At 40.6% G+C, this 18,466-nt stretch overlaps 1 protein-coding gene across 1 annotated transcript in view; it reads right to left on the reverse strand.

Annotated features, from left to right (window-relative positions):
- The window catches only part of PRTG (protogenin), an 87,465-nt gene that overhangs the window by 12,141 nt on the left and 56,858 nt on the right, over positions 1-18,466 (reverse strand). The window contains 2 exon segments of the mRNA XM_040601518.1: positions 906-1,092; positions 1,638-1,733. Coding sequence (XP_040457452.1) covers positions 906-1,092; positions 1,638-1,733 — 283 coding nt within the window.

The following is an 18,466-nucleotide window of genomic DNA, read 5'->3' on the forward strand; positions in this document are numbered from 1 at the left end:
CTGCAAAGGCAGTCACCAGTATTTGCGGTAGTCTCATCCTAGCACAAAAGGCAGCATTTGTTACTATGCTCCATACTGCACACTGAGAATTTTACATGGTGATTATACTGTGTCTAATCGTTAAGTCAGGAGTTAGACAGCGGGGGATGTGTTCTTTGAAGAGAAAGTCATCAATATTAGGGTGGAAACTCTTTTAAGACAGCATTTTTCTTACTCAGAAAGCTTGAGTAAACCCAGGTATTGAGGGAGCTACACACGTGTGGATTCCCTCAACAGCACCACGGCCCCAGCACAGCACACAGTGGACCAAGGTCTTCTGCTCCTGTCCCACCTGGGCAGAGAGCTGACCACCAAGCCCAGGCCGATGATCTTCCCTGTTCTGCCATTCTGTGGCTCATGCATTGCTTCTCTGAAAAGCAACCTGGAGTTCCTACTCAGCTTTCTCCTGGCAGGGTGCCGCGCACTCAGGAATGTGGCATTCCCACAGTAACATGCTCAGCCTCTCAAAAATCAAAAATTCTTGTTTCCAGTCTTAAAATCAGACACCGGACTAAGTCCCACCTCTGCCCGGACAAGCTACCTATAAAATAGGTATTCTCTTTTGTTTGGTTGAAGAAAAGCTTAAAATTAAAATCAACTTAGACAGCTAAAGCGCCATTAAAAATTCAAAAGCTCACCCAGGGATCCAGCACAAGGATCACAGGTAGAAAATTAAGCTGTTCTATGAACACATCTTAAACAACCCAAGAAACAGAACTAGCAGCCACTGGGCAAAACACACAGTCCTCTAAGGGAGGTAAAAGTTGTTACAGTAAAAGGCAATTAAGAGAGGGCAGGAAGAGTAGAAACTGAGTGGAAGGATCTAGAAATGGGAAACCAAGACTGACTAGTAGTGCTGCACTTACGTTTGAAGGTAGAGAACCAGAGAAGCATTCTGCAGCCCCACTGGGTTGCAGCGGATTGTGTAGTTGACGACTTGCGCCGAGGTAAAGGCAGGCTTTCCCCAGTGAAGGTAGATAGAAGACGAAGTGTTAGCTTTGGCATAGAGGTGGTGAGGAGGCGGTGGTGGTGGCACCATGCGATCACGGACAGCTGTTTAAAACAAAAAAAGGAGCATGAATTATTCAATGAACTGTATACAGATACTGGCAAGATTAAGAGACAGATCTGAGCACACAGCTTTAGATTCAAATCTGCCCCGACCCAGCCCTAGCTGGTATTCAAACCCAGCAATCTGGTCCAAGCTATCAGAGATCCCTCCTAACCCAATACACGTCACATATTACTTCTGTAGTCCCTCTTGTTTAGTCAAAAACAAAGTCGAAGTTATAAACAGAGACTAGGGAGAGGGATAATCATACAGTATGTGATATGCCACTGGTTAGATGACACAGACAATCCAGCAGGGCAGGAAAAAGTGCTTGATAGCTATCTTGTTTCCTGAGCTGCAGTTCATGAACACAGGAGACTGTCTCAGTTGCAGGATGGCTAGGACAGTACTTGTCGCAGATACGATCTTTCTGGTTCTCTGTTTTACACTGAATTAATTGATTATTTATAGGTTAAAAACACAGAGCTGCTAAGACTTTGAAACAGCTCAGCTCTTAATAAATTCTTCATGTACCTACAACACTTACAGACACATCCTGGAGTGCTGACTGTTTGATCTGCCTGATAACCTTCCTCCATACTGTTATATGCCAGCAGCCTTACATGATATTTTCTTCTAGGATCTGCACAAGGAGAAAATGAATTAATAGACTCAAGTAAAAAAATATGGATTTGCAAGTTTGGTTCAAAACTTGCCCGCTACCATTAACGGGCTGCTGAATGGGCTGGATGCCTGGAAGCCTGTCTTTTCTCCAGTCCCATGAATTTCCCTGAATCTTTGCCCAGAATCAGACACACAACTCCCAGACTTGCTTCCAATAGCCTGATACAGAAGTTTGTAACAGGAATCAGTGGCAGTAGGATAAATATCACATTTCTAGCTGTAACAAAATCCCACCTTCACAGCTACAGAGCTAGATTTAATAGTATGATTCAGCATATTGAAAGTGCTTTCAGTCTATAACAAAGATTTGTTAAAACAAACAGCATGCGGTCTACGAAACCAGTATTTATTTCTGGGTAAGCAGGCTGTAATGAAGCAGGGCGATCAAAGCACACGCAGGGAGACAGGACCCAGCAAAGAAGTGGGAAATGTTTTGGTTCCAGGTTCTGAGAGGAGATATACTGTGAAACAACAGTGATTGTTAATAATGCCTTTGACTAACAACTTCTGCTTCCATATGTTTTCTTGAAAGCTGGTTCTGGCATCCTTAGAGGGTCACTGTTCCCAGCTTGAAGGGTCTCCCTGTTTCCCATTCTCTGGCCATGTCTTTGGGTAGCTGTACCGCAGTTTGCTGCTTCTCTCAGTTCTGTTAACTATACACTGGCCTTGACCCACATGAAGTGAAAAATTACTACAGAGAAATGAGTTAGAAAGGGCCCTTGAGCTTTGTGTACGTGGGGTGGCGTGGGGCACCCACAGGTGGTTAGGAGTGCAGCCCACTGGGCTAGCTGCACTGCTTCCCTGCAGCCTGCTCCCTTGCAATGGTAACTGCAACGAATCCCTTCCATACGACTGTAAAGGTGGTAGCATGTGCTGCTAGTACATACGAGCATTTCTGGGTTCAGCTAAACTTCACCCCAGTACCGATGTAGCTCTTCGGATAGTCTCCTCTTCCATTGTCATGAACCTGCTTTTTTCCTTTAAAATTTTCAGAAGGGTCAGATTTCCGTAACTGTGCTGTGCTGGTTTATTTCTTTTTGCCTTGCCCCAAAATACCATACCATCATATTATCCCTTCTCAAAATAAGCTCTCCTCTTTTTCATTTTAGCTGAGATTTGACACGGCCTTTCATGAAATAAACAGGAACACAAATCCCTGACATTTCTTCACCACTAACAGGACTGTTGTTTACATCAGATTGTCAGCTCCCTCTGCAGTCTCTGCACCAGCAATACAACCGTAACAACTCGAATTGACGTTTCCAGCATAGTCATTTCATAATCACGCATTTTGTAAAATCTTTTCGTGTTTATTTTGAAACAGACAACCTTTTCATGCTGTAGTTACCCGACATCAGCTTCAAATGAGGTATCGCTAGGTGGAGTTTATATCTCTATGTACTTTCTAAAAAAAAGTCTTATTTTACCAAAATCTAGATATACATGTAAAAAAACCCAGGTTCTTAAATTTGGATTGAAGTATTTCTTTGATGTGTTTAACACTAATGGTAGACCAGGCAAGAGGAACCCATTCCCATTTTTCATATAGACTTTAACATCACAAGTAGACAACCTAAATAACAAAATGTTGAAAAATGAGGGTTGTTTTGAACCGGAGTAAAATTCTCATTTCCTTTGGAGTTTTTTTCACTTTACAGTATCACTTTAACAACAGATGACATCAGTTGTTCCCAGCCCACAAATTGCAAACAGAGAAAAAGAGATGGACACAAACACACTGAACAACCATGTGAAAAGCATGTGAATAGAAGAATATAGGGAATGTTAATATTGAAAATTCAGAAAGACAGTAAGATATTATATGTAAACCATTGCAATCCCTTTAAAATTTATATATAAAAAAAAAAGACGTGAAGGGAAGGCGCATCTAAAAACACTGAGCCCAACCAGAAAGATAACTGCCCTTAGAAAGTACAAAGTAATTTGAATACATCAAAATCAAGTTATGGTGACTTGTTGAGGCAAATTATAGCATACACGACAGGCATAACATATTTAGCATGTAACTGAAATATTCAAAAACAAAGCCAAAATTTAAAAACAGAGGCAATCAAGACACGGTTAAGATCACTAGGAAGATTATTTGGAGATTGTTATAATAATTGCCTCTCCCGTCCATTCTTAGAAAAAATCTTGAATCCGGGTACTATTTAACAGACCCTTGAAGACATTCCACATAAACCGGCAGCATCCAGCCGGCCAAGTGTCACAGTCCATCTTTTTCTTTACAAGTTCCTGCAGAAGAGACCCCTGCTGCATTTCCGCACGGCACAGGATGACAGACACGACAATTTATCATGCTGCCGAGCACCTTCAAAAACTCTGTGCCCTTTGAAAGTGGTCACCCAGAACCGATCATCTTCACTGTGAAATGAAGAATAGCTAAGGTCTAGTGCCCTGCTGAGCTGAATGAGGAGCCTGTGAGGTCTGTTTATCCTCATTGCCTTCCCGCCCCCACCCCCCCCAACCTGAATTCCTCATTAACACTTGATTGGGGAGGAGAGGAAGAATAATGGGATGTGGAAGAAAGGCAAAAACGTAACTCCCACAAAAAAAAAATCTAATATCTTTGAGGAAAACACATTTTTAAAATCTTTTTTTAAAGTACATTTAACACTCTACCTTTAGAAAAAGCAGGATACTGAATACTATTCATCTTACTCTTGTATAATGAAAGAAGTTTCAAAAAGAATTATCTTCACATAGAAAAACCTGTATAAAAATACAGTCTCTCAACTAGTCTCTACATTCTACAGAACAAGGTTGTTTCCACTTCAGAACATCACGGTTCAATTGCTAGCAAGCCTAGTTCAACCCAAAAGCGATGTCAGAATTTTGAAGCTGTCACACAGTACTGCTTCTGTGGTTGAAAACCCATTTGCTGGTATCTCTTAATTGAGATATACCGGCCTAGAAAAGTCTAAATGTTATAGCAAACTAAAAATGAGAATACAGAAGAATTTTAAAGACTGCATACTGAGCAGCAAAAGAAATTGATTGGAAACTTGCTTCACAGATTACACAGTATATATGTATATGATGTACAACATCTGTCAAGATGAATTCAAAGTGCCCGCTGAGAGGCTGTTCCATGCTGATGATAGCTACACCACATGCCAAACAAGTTAACCAAAGACCTGCCTCCAGTTCCAACAGCATGCTATTTGTTTTATGAAGTGGTGTTTAGATTATTTTTAACAATTTTCAGTTTTGTTTACAGGCTTATGATATGATTTACTCCTTAGTGGCAGTCCCAGTACAAACTTGGCATAAACACTTCCATCTAGTAGTTCATCAGCTGGATCAAACACTCCAAGCCAGACATATCTTCAGAGAGAAAATGAACTTCAGGAGAGCTTTCTTATCTTTAAGCAGCACAGGTATCCTGAATAGTTTACATATAAATCATTGATAAAAGATTGGGGATAGCACGACCACCTGCAGGGCTGACAGTCTCAGATTTAATGTATGCCATCCATGTGCACGATACAGCAACAGGAGGCTGGAGAAGCTCAGAAAACAGGGAAGCGAGCATTGAGGCCATCGGTTACGCTTGCAACAGACCCAGAAGTAACCTATCTTTCCACAGAAAATCACTGATATTCAGAAGCGAATTATGTGCAGCGATTTACACAACCCATTCAACCCCTAAATTCAGTTTAAGTAAAAAATAAAAAACTCACAGCAAGATTTCACCTCTGCATTTTCAAACTTTCTCTGAACACCGAAACATTTCAATTAATTCTCTCGCAATTACCAGCATTTGTGTAGTGGTTGAAGGCTTGTTCCCAGACCTAAGGTGAACAGGAACAATTCTGTAGCCTATTTACCAACTGGTTGAATATCTTAAAGGTAGTTTGTTTCTGTGCAATATGGTTTGGTTTGGCTTTTTTTTTAGTGCTGCTGGCAATTAGGTTGTTGTAAAATTAAGTGTCACAGCACCTACAGATTTCTAATAAGCATTTTTATTGTTATTACTTAAATCAGCTGGTAGGAAGGATGCAAAAACTACACTGTACAAATCAAGAGGCCGGCACTGATGTTGATATAAACATGCTAAAGCTAATTCTTAAGTTTTATTACAAGAGTGCCTCTGGAGCACACAGAGATGGTCTTGAAAAACATTATAGGCTAGATGTGATAAGCTGGCACAGCTTCACACCGTACAATGGATCTGCCTCACACACCCTTTTTTATAAAACCAAAACCTGACAGTATTAAAACCACACGAATAACAATAGTTCAACCAGAGAGATAAATTTCACCGCTGGTAATAAAACTCGTATAAAATAAGAGGAGGAAAAAGGTAAACACACCTTAAATTGATTAATTTCAACTTATTAAAACAGATACCGGTTTGCAATTTGTGTAGGATCAGCCTAATTTTCCTATGGCAGTTTTTGTAGGTAAGGTCACTGCTCCCTGGCTGTTCACTGGCATCCCATACCCCGTCATTCATTCTCCCATAAAAACCTGCAGTGAGCCCGGCAGATCCAACCCTGGCAGGTCTTTCAGCAGCAAGACACATGGGGGAGCCTTCTCTTTGTTTTATGAGGCTACGAATAGGTTCTACACCTTATAGTAAAACTATGGCAAAGCTAAATACCGCAAATATGAGCAAAATCATGAGCGATCATTTAAAAGATGGGTTGTAACTTGGAAAAAACATTAACCATTACAGTAGCTGAAGCTTGGTATGAGTTCATATTTACTTGTGTATTTTCCTGCCTTACTACATCCCCAAGGTATAATCTTAGAGATTTTGTTCAGCTTCTCAGAAAGGCGATAGGAAGCTCATAGCAGTTATGGCTGTTAATGCTGTAAAAACAGATTCTTCAAGAAAAATACCACAGTGCACTCAGATGTTCCAACTCTGTTTTTGTGACAAGTAATTTCATTTCCCAGCATGGAGGGAGAGCCACATCTTATCTGTCTGGACACAAGAAACAGAAGAACTGCAAAAATATCATGAAGAATTGAGACTTGATTTATTAACAGTTCTATTGCTCTGGAATTCATTGCAATATCCACATTTTGTTGCACCAGCTCAGAGTTACTTGATATTCTTTACTACTGCCATCAGCCTTGTTCTATGTAAATGTTCCACTTCTCTTTCAGTAAGGGGAGAAGTTGCTACTACAAAGCAGCTGTTGGTCAGAAATACTCTTATTTTACCATTTTATTTTCCAAAACTTGAAAATTTTAGTGTGTTCAAATTATATATATATTTATTGGTTAAACGTGGATTAAACATACAGAGCCCAGGTTTCAAAGCTTAGGAAAAAATAAATGTTCTAGTAAATACATACATGTGGTAGGCAAAAGCAAGTACAGAGCTGACATCATCTCATGCCAGAACTAGTTTTGGTGTATGCTGATGTATTCCACGGAATCCCAAGAACTCAGAGTTCTTCGGTTCTTCTAGAACATTGAGACAAATACACAGAACCACATAAAACAATCTGGCCTTGTTCCACAACAGAATAAATGGTGCTTCTGTCGACCCTTACTGGCCTCTGAAATACGTGCACTGAGAACCTACGTTTTGCAGGGAGGACTGCTGCAGCAGCTACCATTACTTGGAGGATGGGAAGAGGAAGGGCCGGGGGGGGTGGGGGGGAAGTCCTCCGTTTTGAAGACATTTCCCTAGTGACAAAGGTGACATGGGGAGAGGAAGGAACATCTCTCCACCCAACGTGGGTTAGTTCCATCTGGTAGAGTTATACCTCATTACTGCCAGATGGTGTCCTCATGCACTTCCAATGAACACAGCTGGAAAAACTAGAGGCATCAAAAGATTAAATGCCTGCGTTAGCAGTTAAACAACTCAAAACAAAAATGTGCTTCTCATCACTTTGCAGCTGGTGAAGTACTTTTTAATGCAACTATCTCGTTCTTAAATTACCAAGATTGCACAGACTGAGCTTTTAGGAAAAGTTACTAAGAACAATAAAGTTGCTTCCGTATTCACAATGGAACAAAATTTCCATTCTCAATACTTCCTATTACATAATCAAAACCCTCTAAGCTTAAAGCAGCACGACATTAACAACAAGCCAATGAGAAGTCCTAATCCATACATAATTCCATCCTCCCTTCTCAAAAGAATACATAGAAATGCGAATGTCCTGATTACATTTGAACATTATCTTCAAATCAGTTTTCTGCAAAAGACCAAACTGTGTTTATCCCATTCAGATTTTGCTAATTTGTCTTCATGCGATTCTTCCATTCCAGGTAAATTCAGAGCACCAAAGGTAAGTGTAAAGCCTGTAACAGCAGGTTCCATGACCACACTGCACACACGGGACACTCTGGCTGTTCATTCAGCTGAAGCTTACGTTGAATACAAAACGAAGAGTCCTAAATCAAGAGTGTTACAGAGCCCTGTTTGCTGATACCAACACAGCCAAAATTTTGGCTTTCTGGCAAATGATTCGTAGCAAGCATCTGTTTACAGGCTCCTTAGCCAAGGTTACAAAAGAGTGTAATATTGCAACCCCTAAAAGCCCTGTCATTGTCTCCTTCAGCTGCTGCATGTTTGTGAAGCTTCGAAGGCCTTGAAAGGAGCCAGAGCAGAGCCAACAGGTCAGGGCTAGATAAAATTAAGAAAGAATCCGAGGTCAGACCATGAAAGAACTTTTTTTTTTCTTCCCACCCCTCCAGAACAGCAAGTCCACCTCCAGCCGCCTTTCATTCAGTCCTGATAAGAAGAGACAGCACTCCACAATCTGGATTTCAGACTTTTTAAGTCCTCTTTGGGGAGAGGAAAAGATAAGGAAGCCCACAGAAAATGGACATTTTACTATCATTTACTGTTGACTCATTAATCTGGATACTGAACATGCTTTCATAGCTGTTTTGACCATGCCTGTTCTCAGCACTTTGAAAGGAAAATATTGATAGAAATAAAGTATTGGAAGCTTTGTTGTTTCTAAAAGAATTAGGATTGCACAGAATTTCTAGGAAAAACAAAACAACAACAACAAAAAAAACAAAACAAGAAAGTTCAGTGGCTTGATATTCTGAGTCAAGTTCCGCAACTAGAAACCTAGAAATAACTTCTTAAGCTACATCCAATACGGTGGTTGGAACAGCTGGGGAAGGGGATAAGGAAAATATTTCCGTTTTCTTCTAGCTTACACAAAATTTTAAATAATACTTTTTTCCTTTCAATTAAAGGTATCAAAACCACACCACACTCAGAAGGCTGGAAAAAATGGTTGTTCAAAGGACAAAACTTCTGCGGCCAAATGTCCATTTTTAATTTAATCTTTTGTAGGGCTGGATTTTTTGTGTAACCTACAGGTCCATTGTTGGATAGTGGTCCGGCTGGATAGCTCATTGGTCTGGTTTGCCAGGGTGACTGCGCTGCCCTCAAGCCCATCCCTTCAACACAATAAACTCCAGATAATTATTCAAAGAAGAGGCCAGCAGCATGGGCTGCTCTGACATCGGGTCATGGCCTTTGACATCGAATCTAGGGCTAGCCAAAGTCTGCTCCAAGCAACAGAGGTCCAGGGGAATTATTAAGGGGGAAGGGTGGGAAAGGAAGAGCACTGAGAAATACTATCCTTAAAAATGTACTTTTGAAGCAAAGTAATGTAAATACAGCAGAAACTTATTAGGAAAATAAGCAAATACATTTCAAATATACTAGACGAAAAGGACAGAGAGAAGCGCATCAAGCCAAACAGTAACATAAAGCCGGGAAGCAGGAGGATGATACAGATTCAGGTCTGTTCCTCTCAAAAGCAGGTATACCCTCCCAGATTCTCAGTACTGGATTTTATTTTTTTTTCTAAAAAACGCCCTTTTACTTTGCTTGAGTGCATATGACTAAGCAAATAAACACAGTTTAGCAATCCTGTTCTACTCTGGCTTGTAAAATATTGTCAAGGCTCTTGGTATGTAATTTCTAAGCATTACTACTAGCTTCAGATAATATTTAATTACTTCTGTTTTTAAAGGAGTTGGAATGGTAATTAATCACCCATTTTAAATAACAACTTTTTAATATCAGATTAAAAGAGTTTGAGAGGTTACAAATCGCCAGCGTTTTACATCTCATGGCTTCTTTTCCAATTTAAAAGTAACTTTAAATAGTTAGACGGAACAAAGACTGCCTGTGATACTCGTGTTTTCCTTTGCAAACCAAATAACTGAAGTAGAAACTAAGCAATTTGTTCTTTGTACAACACTGTAAAAGTTTATTTTGGTAGAAACTTGAACATATGACATATGTGAATTGATCCAGCTAAACGGTCTGGCTTTCAACGGCTTTGGATGACTCTCGCTTATTTGTCTAAATCTGAAAAGGGTCTGTATCCCTTTTGTAGCTCTGCCTGTCCCCTCCGAGGGCCCCAGGACAAATAACACCTCACACCCCCTTGCAGTAAAAACATCACCTCTCCTACTGCCCACCATCAGCAATAGCAGCTTTATACAAAAAAAGGGCGGGGAGAGGGCTAGAGGGGCAGGATGAATTGCCAGCATACAGCATTTTGGCCTTTTGGAGACTAGGGAAACAAGGGAATTATCTATATGTCTCAATCTTTTTACAAGAAGTGAATAAAATCTGAAGGATTTTAAGTTTGCTGGACTGCCTTCTGGGCATAGAACACCGCCGCTACGCCTGCGACGTTTTCAATCCGTCCCTATGTTTCTCTTGCGCTTTAGAGAACTGTTAAATTGCACAAGCAAAAAGCTATCTTCCAGTATTATTCTAACAACACACTCTAAAACTAGCAGACACCCTTCTGTTAACTAGCCTGGCTCACCGTTTTCAAAGTGAGCCCTCAAAAGCTAACTTGAAAGCAATACCAGAGGCCTGGACAAACACCTCATTTTGATCTTTTGTGCTCGTCTTTTCTTCTGAGAGACCTTTTCTTTTGTTGCTGCCCAGTGGAAAGCACATAGCTCATTGGTCCTGCTTTGAAAGATAAGAGCACTGCCCCTCAGTCCACCCCTCAGAGCACAATCACTTTAATGGAATTATGTAGAGAGGCCATCTCTGGAAGAAGAAAGGGAGGGCGAGGGGGGAGGGAGAGAGTGTCCGAAGGAGCCAGCAGAGCCTTAATTACCCCCAGTTACTAACACAGATATGTCCACTGAGCATTCATGCAGTGGATCCAAATAGGATGTGCTACCCCGTACAACAGGTTCCCTTACATATAGCAACTGACCCATACACAAGTGATAGAAAACAGTGAATCAAACAGTAGAAGGTCGGGGGGGAAAAAACAAAACCAAAAAACCCCACCAAACTACACAAATGCTGCTACAAGCACACCTCAAATCAGCAGTGTGCTATACAAGGGTCTTTTCCCTAAGATGGATGAGACTGAAGAGATGACCACCCCAGTGAAGACCAGCGTTTTGGGGTTGCAGATCAGAAGGAAGTTTGGACCATTTGCCTGACCTTCACGCTAAGAGGAGTGCTTCCAGAAAATGCATCTAAACACAATGCAGTAACTGTAACAAGTCTGGTTTAACATCTCTTTAGGTACCGAGCTCCACCATACATGGGCACTGACATCCTGCATCACCTTACAAATGACACATTTTTACACAATGACAAAGGCAATCTGTTCACAGCACCCAAACTTTCCCCTGAAGCTATGAAATAAATTTTCTTTCAGAACCAACATTTTCTGCTGCTCTGTCATGGACTCCCCATGCCATTTTGACCCTTTTGTGCAGCAAAATGAAAACACTATCTATCATTACTTGCACCACAGCGACTTTCCAGGAGGTGCACAGTTTCATTGCAAAAACATCTGTGGTCTGGTGACACTTCTCAGATCTCATGCTTTAGGAGCTGTGCTGTTGCAAGCATGACTGCAAGATGCAAGTTTCAGGCAGGGCAACTAACAGTCAGTCTGGCTCTCTCCTCCTTGAGAGGGCAACGAGGAACCGCACTAAATTGCTAGAGGGAAAACAGGTCAGTTGTGACAGGAAAACAAATAAAAATATATGCCGGTAGAAACCACCACTATATTTTTCTTAAGGCAAATATTGGCTGCATGGCCTATATCCAGCTGCATCTATAATTAGGGCCCAGACTTCAGTGGGACATTCTGTTATTGCAGGTGTCGGGGGCCATGTGTGCTCCCGTTGACACAGCGCTCCCCTTTATTTGGGGGAGCTAGGCAGATAGGCACCCACCTGCGCGCCGCGTCCCTGGGCTTGTTGGCACGCACAGCGGTGGGAGCACTTGACTATTATCATACAGACACTTTGCAGAGGTAAATACAGCAACTGCTTAATGAAGCTCAAAATTTGGCACTCATCTGTTGAGTACAGGCTGGAGGGGCAAGTTAACCTGGAAGGCTAACAAGTTTTATAGTGGATGTGCTACACTGACACGTTTGCCATAGACTGCCAGTTAGCCTGATACATATTTACTACCTTTAACATGACAACTCTCATACTTCATTTGCTGAAGTTAAATCCAGATGCAATTAAAAAAGCTTGTAATACAAGGCTGGCATCAAGCTTCCTTCACATGCTTCTTCTAATGCAAAGTATTCATTGAAAACTCAGCATACAATGCTACACATTTTCCAGTTACACAGGTTAATAAACCAGGAAGCAGGGAAGACAGCTAATAGTACTTACAAAGAGTTCAACGCAAATGCCTTTGTTCAGCAGGTGGCTTCACCTGAAGTGTGGTGGCATGAGGACACAGGTCTCCTCAGCCACGAAACGCACTGCAGTATCTCCCCATACATCAGCATGTCCGTTATCTTTCCCTGTCTTCTCAGATGCCTCATTCTCTACAGCCTCTCTGACTGGTTGCGTATCTTTGACATTTAGCAAGGGTATTCATTGTAATTACATTTCGACTACGCTGAACTACCTCCCTAGTGGTTTGGTGCAGCAGTGTTATTTTTAGCCTTTACATTTTCATACAGCACATCCCAGACTTCTAAAACATGCCCTGAAGAAAATTTCCATTTGTCAAGATAATAAAAGTATCCAGGAACCTACAACATCCTTGGCTCCAACTGCGCTGCTGTTATATTCAATGGCACACTGGCATTATGAGTTTTGTGGCAGGAATTTGCACAGAAACGTTTATTACAAGAACACAATAAGTGACAGCTTGTCACCAGGCAACGAAGCCTGATAGACTACATATGTATGTTCTTTCTTGAATGCTTTCGGTGAGCTTACATTTGGTACAAATACCCATCTAGAAGGCTAGGAGAATTAGCTTCTCTGTAAAAATTATACTAACTTTTCATCTCCGCACTGATTCCACTTAAAACTGTATTTCAATGGCATCTTGTGTTCATCTCTTTCCAGGCCAGGCGCTGCTCTTCTAGGATAACTCACCAGAAGGATTACTCTTGTCTGTATTAGTGGCAGCAGCTGTGTAAGTTAATGCTGTTGTTGCTTTTAGTTAACTAGATGTTAATGGTTTATTTGAAGACTATTCAATTAAGACCAAATCTCTGGAACAGTATTCTTGAAAGCACCATAGACAGATCCTGCAAGCAGTGTAAAAGGGGTCAACCTGTGCAATCTGCATTTGGACGAAATATTCTCAGTGGCTCAAACTCTTTGCTCACAATAATTTCTGAACTGTGTTCTGAATACTAATACTCTTCTACAAAAACGTTGTTGAAAGTCCATACAAAGAAGCATCTAAACAAGAAGAGGAACCTGAAACATTCCAGGCTTCCTGAAACTTCTGACAATCTTTTGCTCTTCTGGCTGACATCACAACACTTACTACTTCTTTTATACTTTGTGGTGTTTTGTAAAGACAGAAGTATATTTTTGGAAATGGCTTACAACATGTTTTTAATGTAAATACTACCTACTACAGGTAAATACTACTGTACTTTAAAGGATGCTCAGAATAGCACAGAACAACAGTAACAGCATGGAAAAGTAAATTACAACTTTGCAGAATCTGGAATAGAATTTCACAGATCAGGTCCCTTTTTCCAAGAATGCTTTTTATATGTGTAAAATATTTTCCATAATTATATATATGGGAATTTGGTCTACTTAATTTTTTCCTTCAAAATGTTCTTTTTAAAAACTTTTTAAAATAAACTAAATCACTTCTCATGTAAGGCAATGCTGTTGTCGTCAAAATGCTTGACCACAGGCCAGTTGCAATTTAAATCTTTCACCATACCTGCCGTGTTTTCAATTAGTCTTGTGAAGAACAAGCATTGAATACATGTCAAACATTGTATTAACTAACTGAAAGGTACACAGTGAAAGACTAGGAGATGACTTATAATCAAGGTTATTTTTGTTATCTTTCCTAATGCATTCAAGATTTAAATCCAAGCTATATTACTGTCTTGATTGAAAAGGGAGAATAAAATTATCTTGATGTAATTCCTCTGCATATGAAGTTTATACAACACTTAGAAAATGGAAAACAGTCTGACTGATTGATTACTTAGGTAAAATAAACACACAGCTACTTAACTCTTAGCTAGCTATCTTCCTTTGTACAATTAAAAGGGTTTGCCATCATTAATTTCGTTTTACAAATGCTGAGTTCAGCCTGCAGTTTGATGAGCATTTTAAACCAGCATTAGCCAACACTGCTGCTGAAAGAAGCCAGCCTGCTTCCCCTCACCCTTCAGCCACTCTCTCCGCCACAACCTTCCTTTGCAGAGTTATTTTTCATGCAGGCCAACTTCCCACCCTGTCCCTGTGCAACCACACAGCCATTCATGCAAGCACAGAGACCATCAGCACAGGCAGGTACACAAAGACGTGGGGCGCTTTGTTCCAGAAGCACCAGCTTTTGCTACTTTATGGCGCTCCGAGTTGCACTTTGACGGACTGTGAGAGCTAAGTGACATCCCAAGGCAACAGAGCGAGCCACTGGCAGACCCACCTTGCTCTTCCCAGCTGTGGACAGCTGGTTAGGACACAATACAGCCACCCTAAGTCTGTTCCATCTCATGCAGCCTGGTGAAATCGTGAACCTCAAACCTATCTCCACAAAAAACTTCAGTGACAGAATAGCTGTGTCTTTTTATTTTTTTTATTTTTACTTTTTAAATTATTTAATATATATATATTAATATATTACTTACTTATATACATATATAAAATAAAAATAATTCATTTATTTAAATAAAAATTTATTTTATTTATAAAAGACATTTCCCTCAAGGGGGAGCTGTTATCTAATAGACTGCAGGACTGGAAATCTGGAAATTTACAGCTCAGTTCTGTCACTGATTTCAGGGATATCATATCACGCTCGGTTTAAACCATCAGTGCCTGAGCAACTCTACAGAAGTAGCCCTTCTCTTCCTTGTGTTTCAGGTACCCGGTTTGTAAGATGGGATGACAAACACTCATCCATCTGTGAAACTCATTGGAATGGCTACAAAGTGCTGGAAGAGCACAGCATGTGTTATTAGCAGAAATAACAAAGAAAAGTGGAAATAGGAGTAACTGCCTAAAGTGGATTTTTGTCACACACACGCCAGGCAGGAAGCTTCAACTGCCTTGCGTGGGGGCACACGGGACAACGCAGGCTCTGGGGTACCACTGGGGAGACTCCTCCTGGCATCAGCAAGGAGGAAGATGACCCTTCGGAGGCAGATCTCCCAACAGGGAGGCTCAGGGGAAAGAGGAAGGTGTAGGCACTGCTGGGCCAGCCAGAGTGTCCTGGACTCGTGCCTGCACTCCGAATCATGCTAAGCAATTCGCGTTTCTGTCCTACAGCTTGACTGCGCTCTGGTGCTTTTCTGCAGCTGCTTTACCGGGTTATGGGAAGCATGGCCTGGCTCTCATTTCTGAAGGAGAGAGATGGTTATCACTGCACATATGACAGGGCTCTTCCAACCACAGCCCATGCATACCTGCCTGCTCTGCTTGGACAACATACAAAGACTTAATACATCCAAGCCACTCCATGAATAAAGTTTTCCAGCACAAATAACTGGTAAGGAGTGCTATAGCTATGGGTCTTCCAAGGCAAGGGGTTATTACTGAGGCAACAAGGACTGATGGGAAACTAAGAGAAATTGGATAAAGGCAGGTAAGAAGCAGTAAGGTGGCGGCCAAAATACATAAGAAGAGAAAAAAGGATAGGTTAGGCCAACATTAATAATTATCATGAATATAAAAATTAATACCAAGAACTGATATACTAAGAGGTATGCTTCTGATGGAGAAGTGTTGTACTAGACTAAGACAAAAAGGATCAGGAAGCCAGAAGATATCCTATTTTTCTCCCAACAGCTTCTATATACACATGTAAATACAGACACACAGACACAGAGCTAGGCAACAGGCTGTGAGCACATCCCTCCCCACGCTGTAAACATACAACGGAGAAAGCGAGGAACTGATGGGTAAATGAACATAAGGCACAGTAGTGCAACACCTATCCATCTGCCTCTCTACCCCCATGTACACCATCCTACCCTACTGCTTCCAAGCATCTCCAGTTCAATTGCCTTCAAAAAAAGCCCTGGGACCACATTTTCAAGATATATTTGCATATAATATTTTACGTCTCCTTTGTCTGACTATAGAAATGTGTCAGTTGCACAAGAGACAAGCATGCACAACTGGACGCATGCACACAAGAGGCAGAAACCTCAAGTCTCTAAATGATCTACCAAACAAGATAAAGAACATATTTCCCTGTCCCAGCTTCTACAAACATGTGCAGTAAAAAGCATTTTTGTTTTGTAATGACAACCAGCTTGACTCAGGGTAAAATATTCAGCTACAATAATGGTCAAAATACTGTGAAAGTGAATATAAATGCTGAAATACACTTTTCACGCAAAACATTTCTATGCAACTTTTTTCCCAGGTGCAAAAAAACAGGTTTAGAAGAGAAGTTTCACAGCAAGGGCTGCTTCCAACACAATGTTGTTTTTTCCCTGCTTCCTACATGCTCTCCCTTCATTTGCCACAAAAGTGTGACTCCAGTCAGTCTGAAGAAAAAACAACAGAAAAAATTAGCTTCTCCACAGTTGTATCTTTTCCCAAAATAGAAAAACTCTTGTTGGCAATAATGCCTTCATGGCAAATACATAACCAGGGTGTTACTCAAGGCAGGAAAGCTACCAGAAGACATACTAGCTTAGCTTTAGGACTGCATTTACTTATCACTAACACTGAATTTGCAAAGAGCCCCTGCTATTAGCTTTCCCATACAACTATCACAAGTGGTAACATGACCCCAAAAAAGTTAACGGAAAAAAAACCTCAGGAAAAATTAAGTTAACATTTTGATCACAACATCCGGATTGTTGTTTAACAAAGGAAGAAAATAATAATTAAAAAAAAACACGGGAAAAAAAATTAAGAAATGTAACTAGCCCTGTACAGCAAATGTTTTCTTCTGTCCACTCTGAAGTCTCTTTCATGTGCTAATGGTGGCATTTTTTTAAACTCTTCCCCTTTGACTTACTCAGACCTTTAAGGACCTCACACATCTAATGGTTCCTCACATTCACCAAGAACAATCAAGAGAGGTCTGGGGGTTGACATGCAGTATGATTAATGGACAATGTTGATTTAATTTCCTATAACAGGAGTTTTCTCTAAGCTTTCTCCAAGGAGCAGTTTCTTTGCAATCCAAGACTTAAGTATTTTACTAATGAAGCCCAATAAATAGCAAATTAAATAATGCTGTCTCCCAGAGACAAATCCTCTCATTTGGGGGGGGGGGGGGGGGGGGGAGAAGAAGAAAAAAAAAAAGAACCACCGTATTTAAAGTTCTGTTTAAATTTAAAAAAGGTTGTAGAGCAAGAATGCACATAGTTGTTGGGGGTTTATTTTGTTTCGTTTGGTTTATTTTGTTGTTTTGTTTAAGAAATTTGAGCAATTATCTGGTCATTCCTGCCGTTGTTAACTGCTTGCTTTTTTTTCTCTTTTAACAGGGGAACAACACTTAACTTTCCACTTCCGAGAAAATCAGCCTTTATTTATTGGTCACTTTTACATTGTATACCATTACATATTCATTGTAATACTTGGAAATATTTCAAAAGCAACTTTGAGGGTTATTATTTTAAATAATTTACAACTTTGTTGATGTAAGGAGTGATCAATATGTCCTTTTCATGAAGCAAATTTTAACCTTCAGCTCCAGCAAACGAACAATGAAACACTATTTGCATACATCCTAACTGTTACTCAATCAACATGACACAATTTCCCAACTGAATTCCCACACAGGCTTAGCTTTAAATGGTGGAATTTCTACCCTGAGAACACAGAGCAGCAGACAGCATTTCCTGCAAGATTCTAATCGCTTTCCCACCATGGAAAATTCTACCTTTAAATACTTTGAAGACAACACATTTTGCTTCACTATAGGCTGGCAAGTTATCTTGCCGGAGTGCAAAAAATTTCCCAATTTCCCCCTCCTATTTCCAAGGCTTTGCAGCACCCTTGATTCCAGTTCTTAGAGTTGTGACACAATTACTCTGATATCCTGAGAAAAATAACTGCATCCAACTCAGTTATGGGGACAGCTGATAAACAGACTCTCAAAACAAGGCAACAAACCTCCATGTTACTGGAGTGGGCACATGGAACAATCTCTCCTTTTGCCTTAGTCAAGCCTGCATCTCTACATTTTTACCTTTAAAATTGCTACAAGGCATTGCCCCATGAAATAATGAAGCTTCCCTTATCCTGACAGTTCCCCCATCT

The sequence above is a fragment of the Falco naumanni genome, chromosome 7 (assembly GCF_017639655.2).
Source record: "Falco naumanni isolate bFalNau1 chromosome 7, bFalNau1.pat, whole genome shotgun sequence".
Taxonomy (NCBI): Eukaryota; Metazoa; Chordata; class Aves; order Falconiformes; family Falconidae; genus Falco; species Falco naumanni.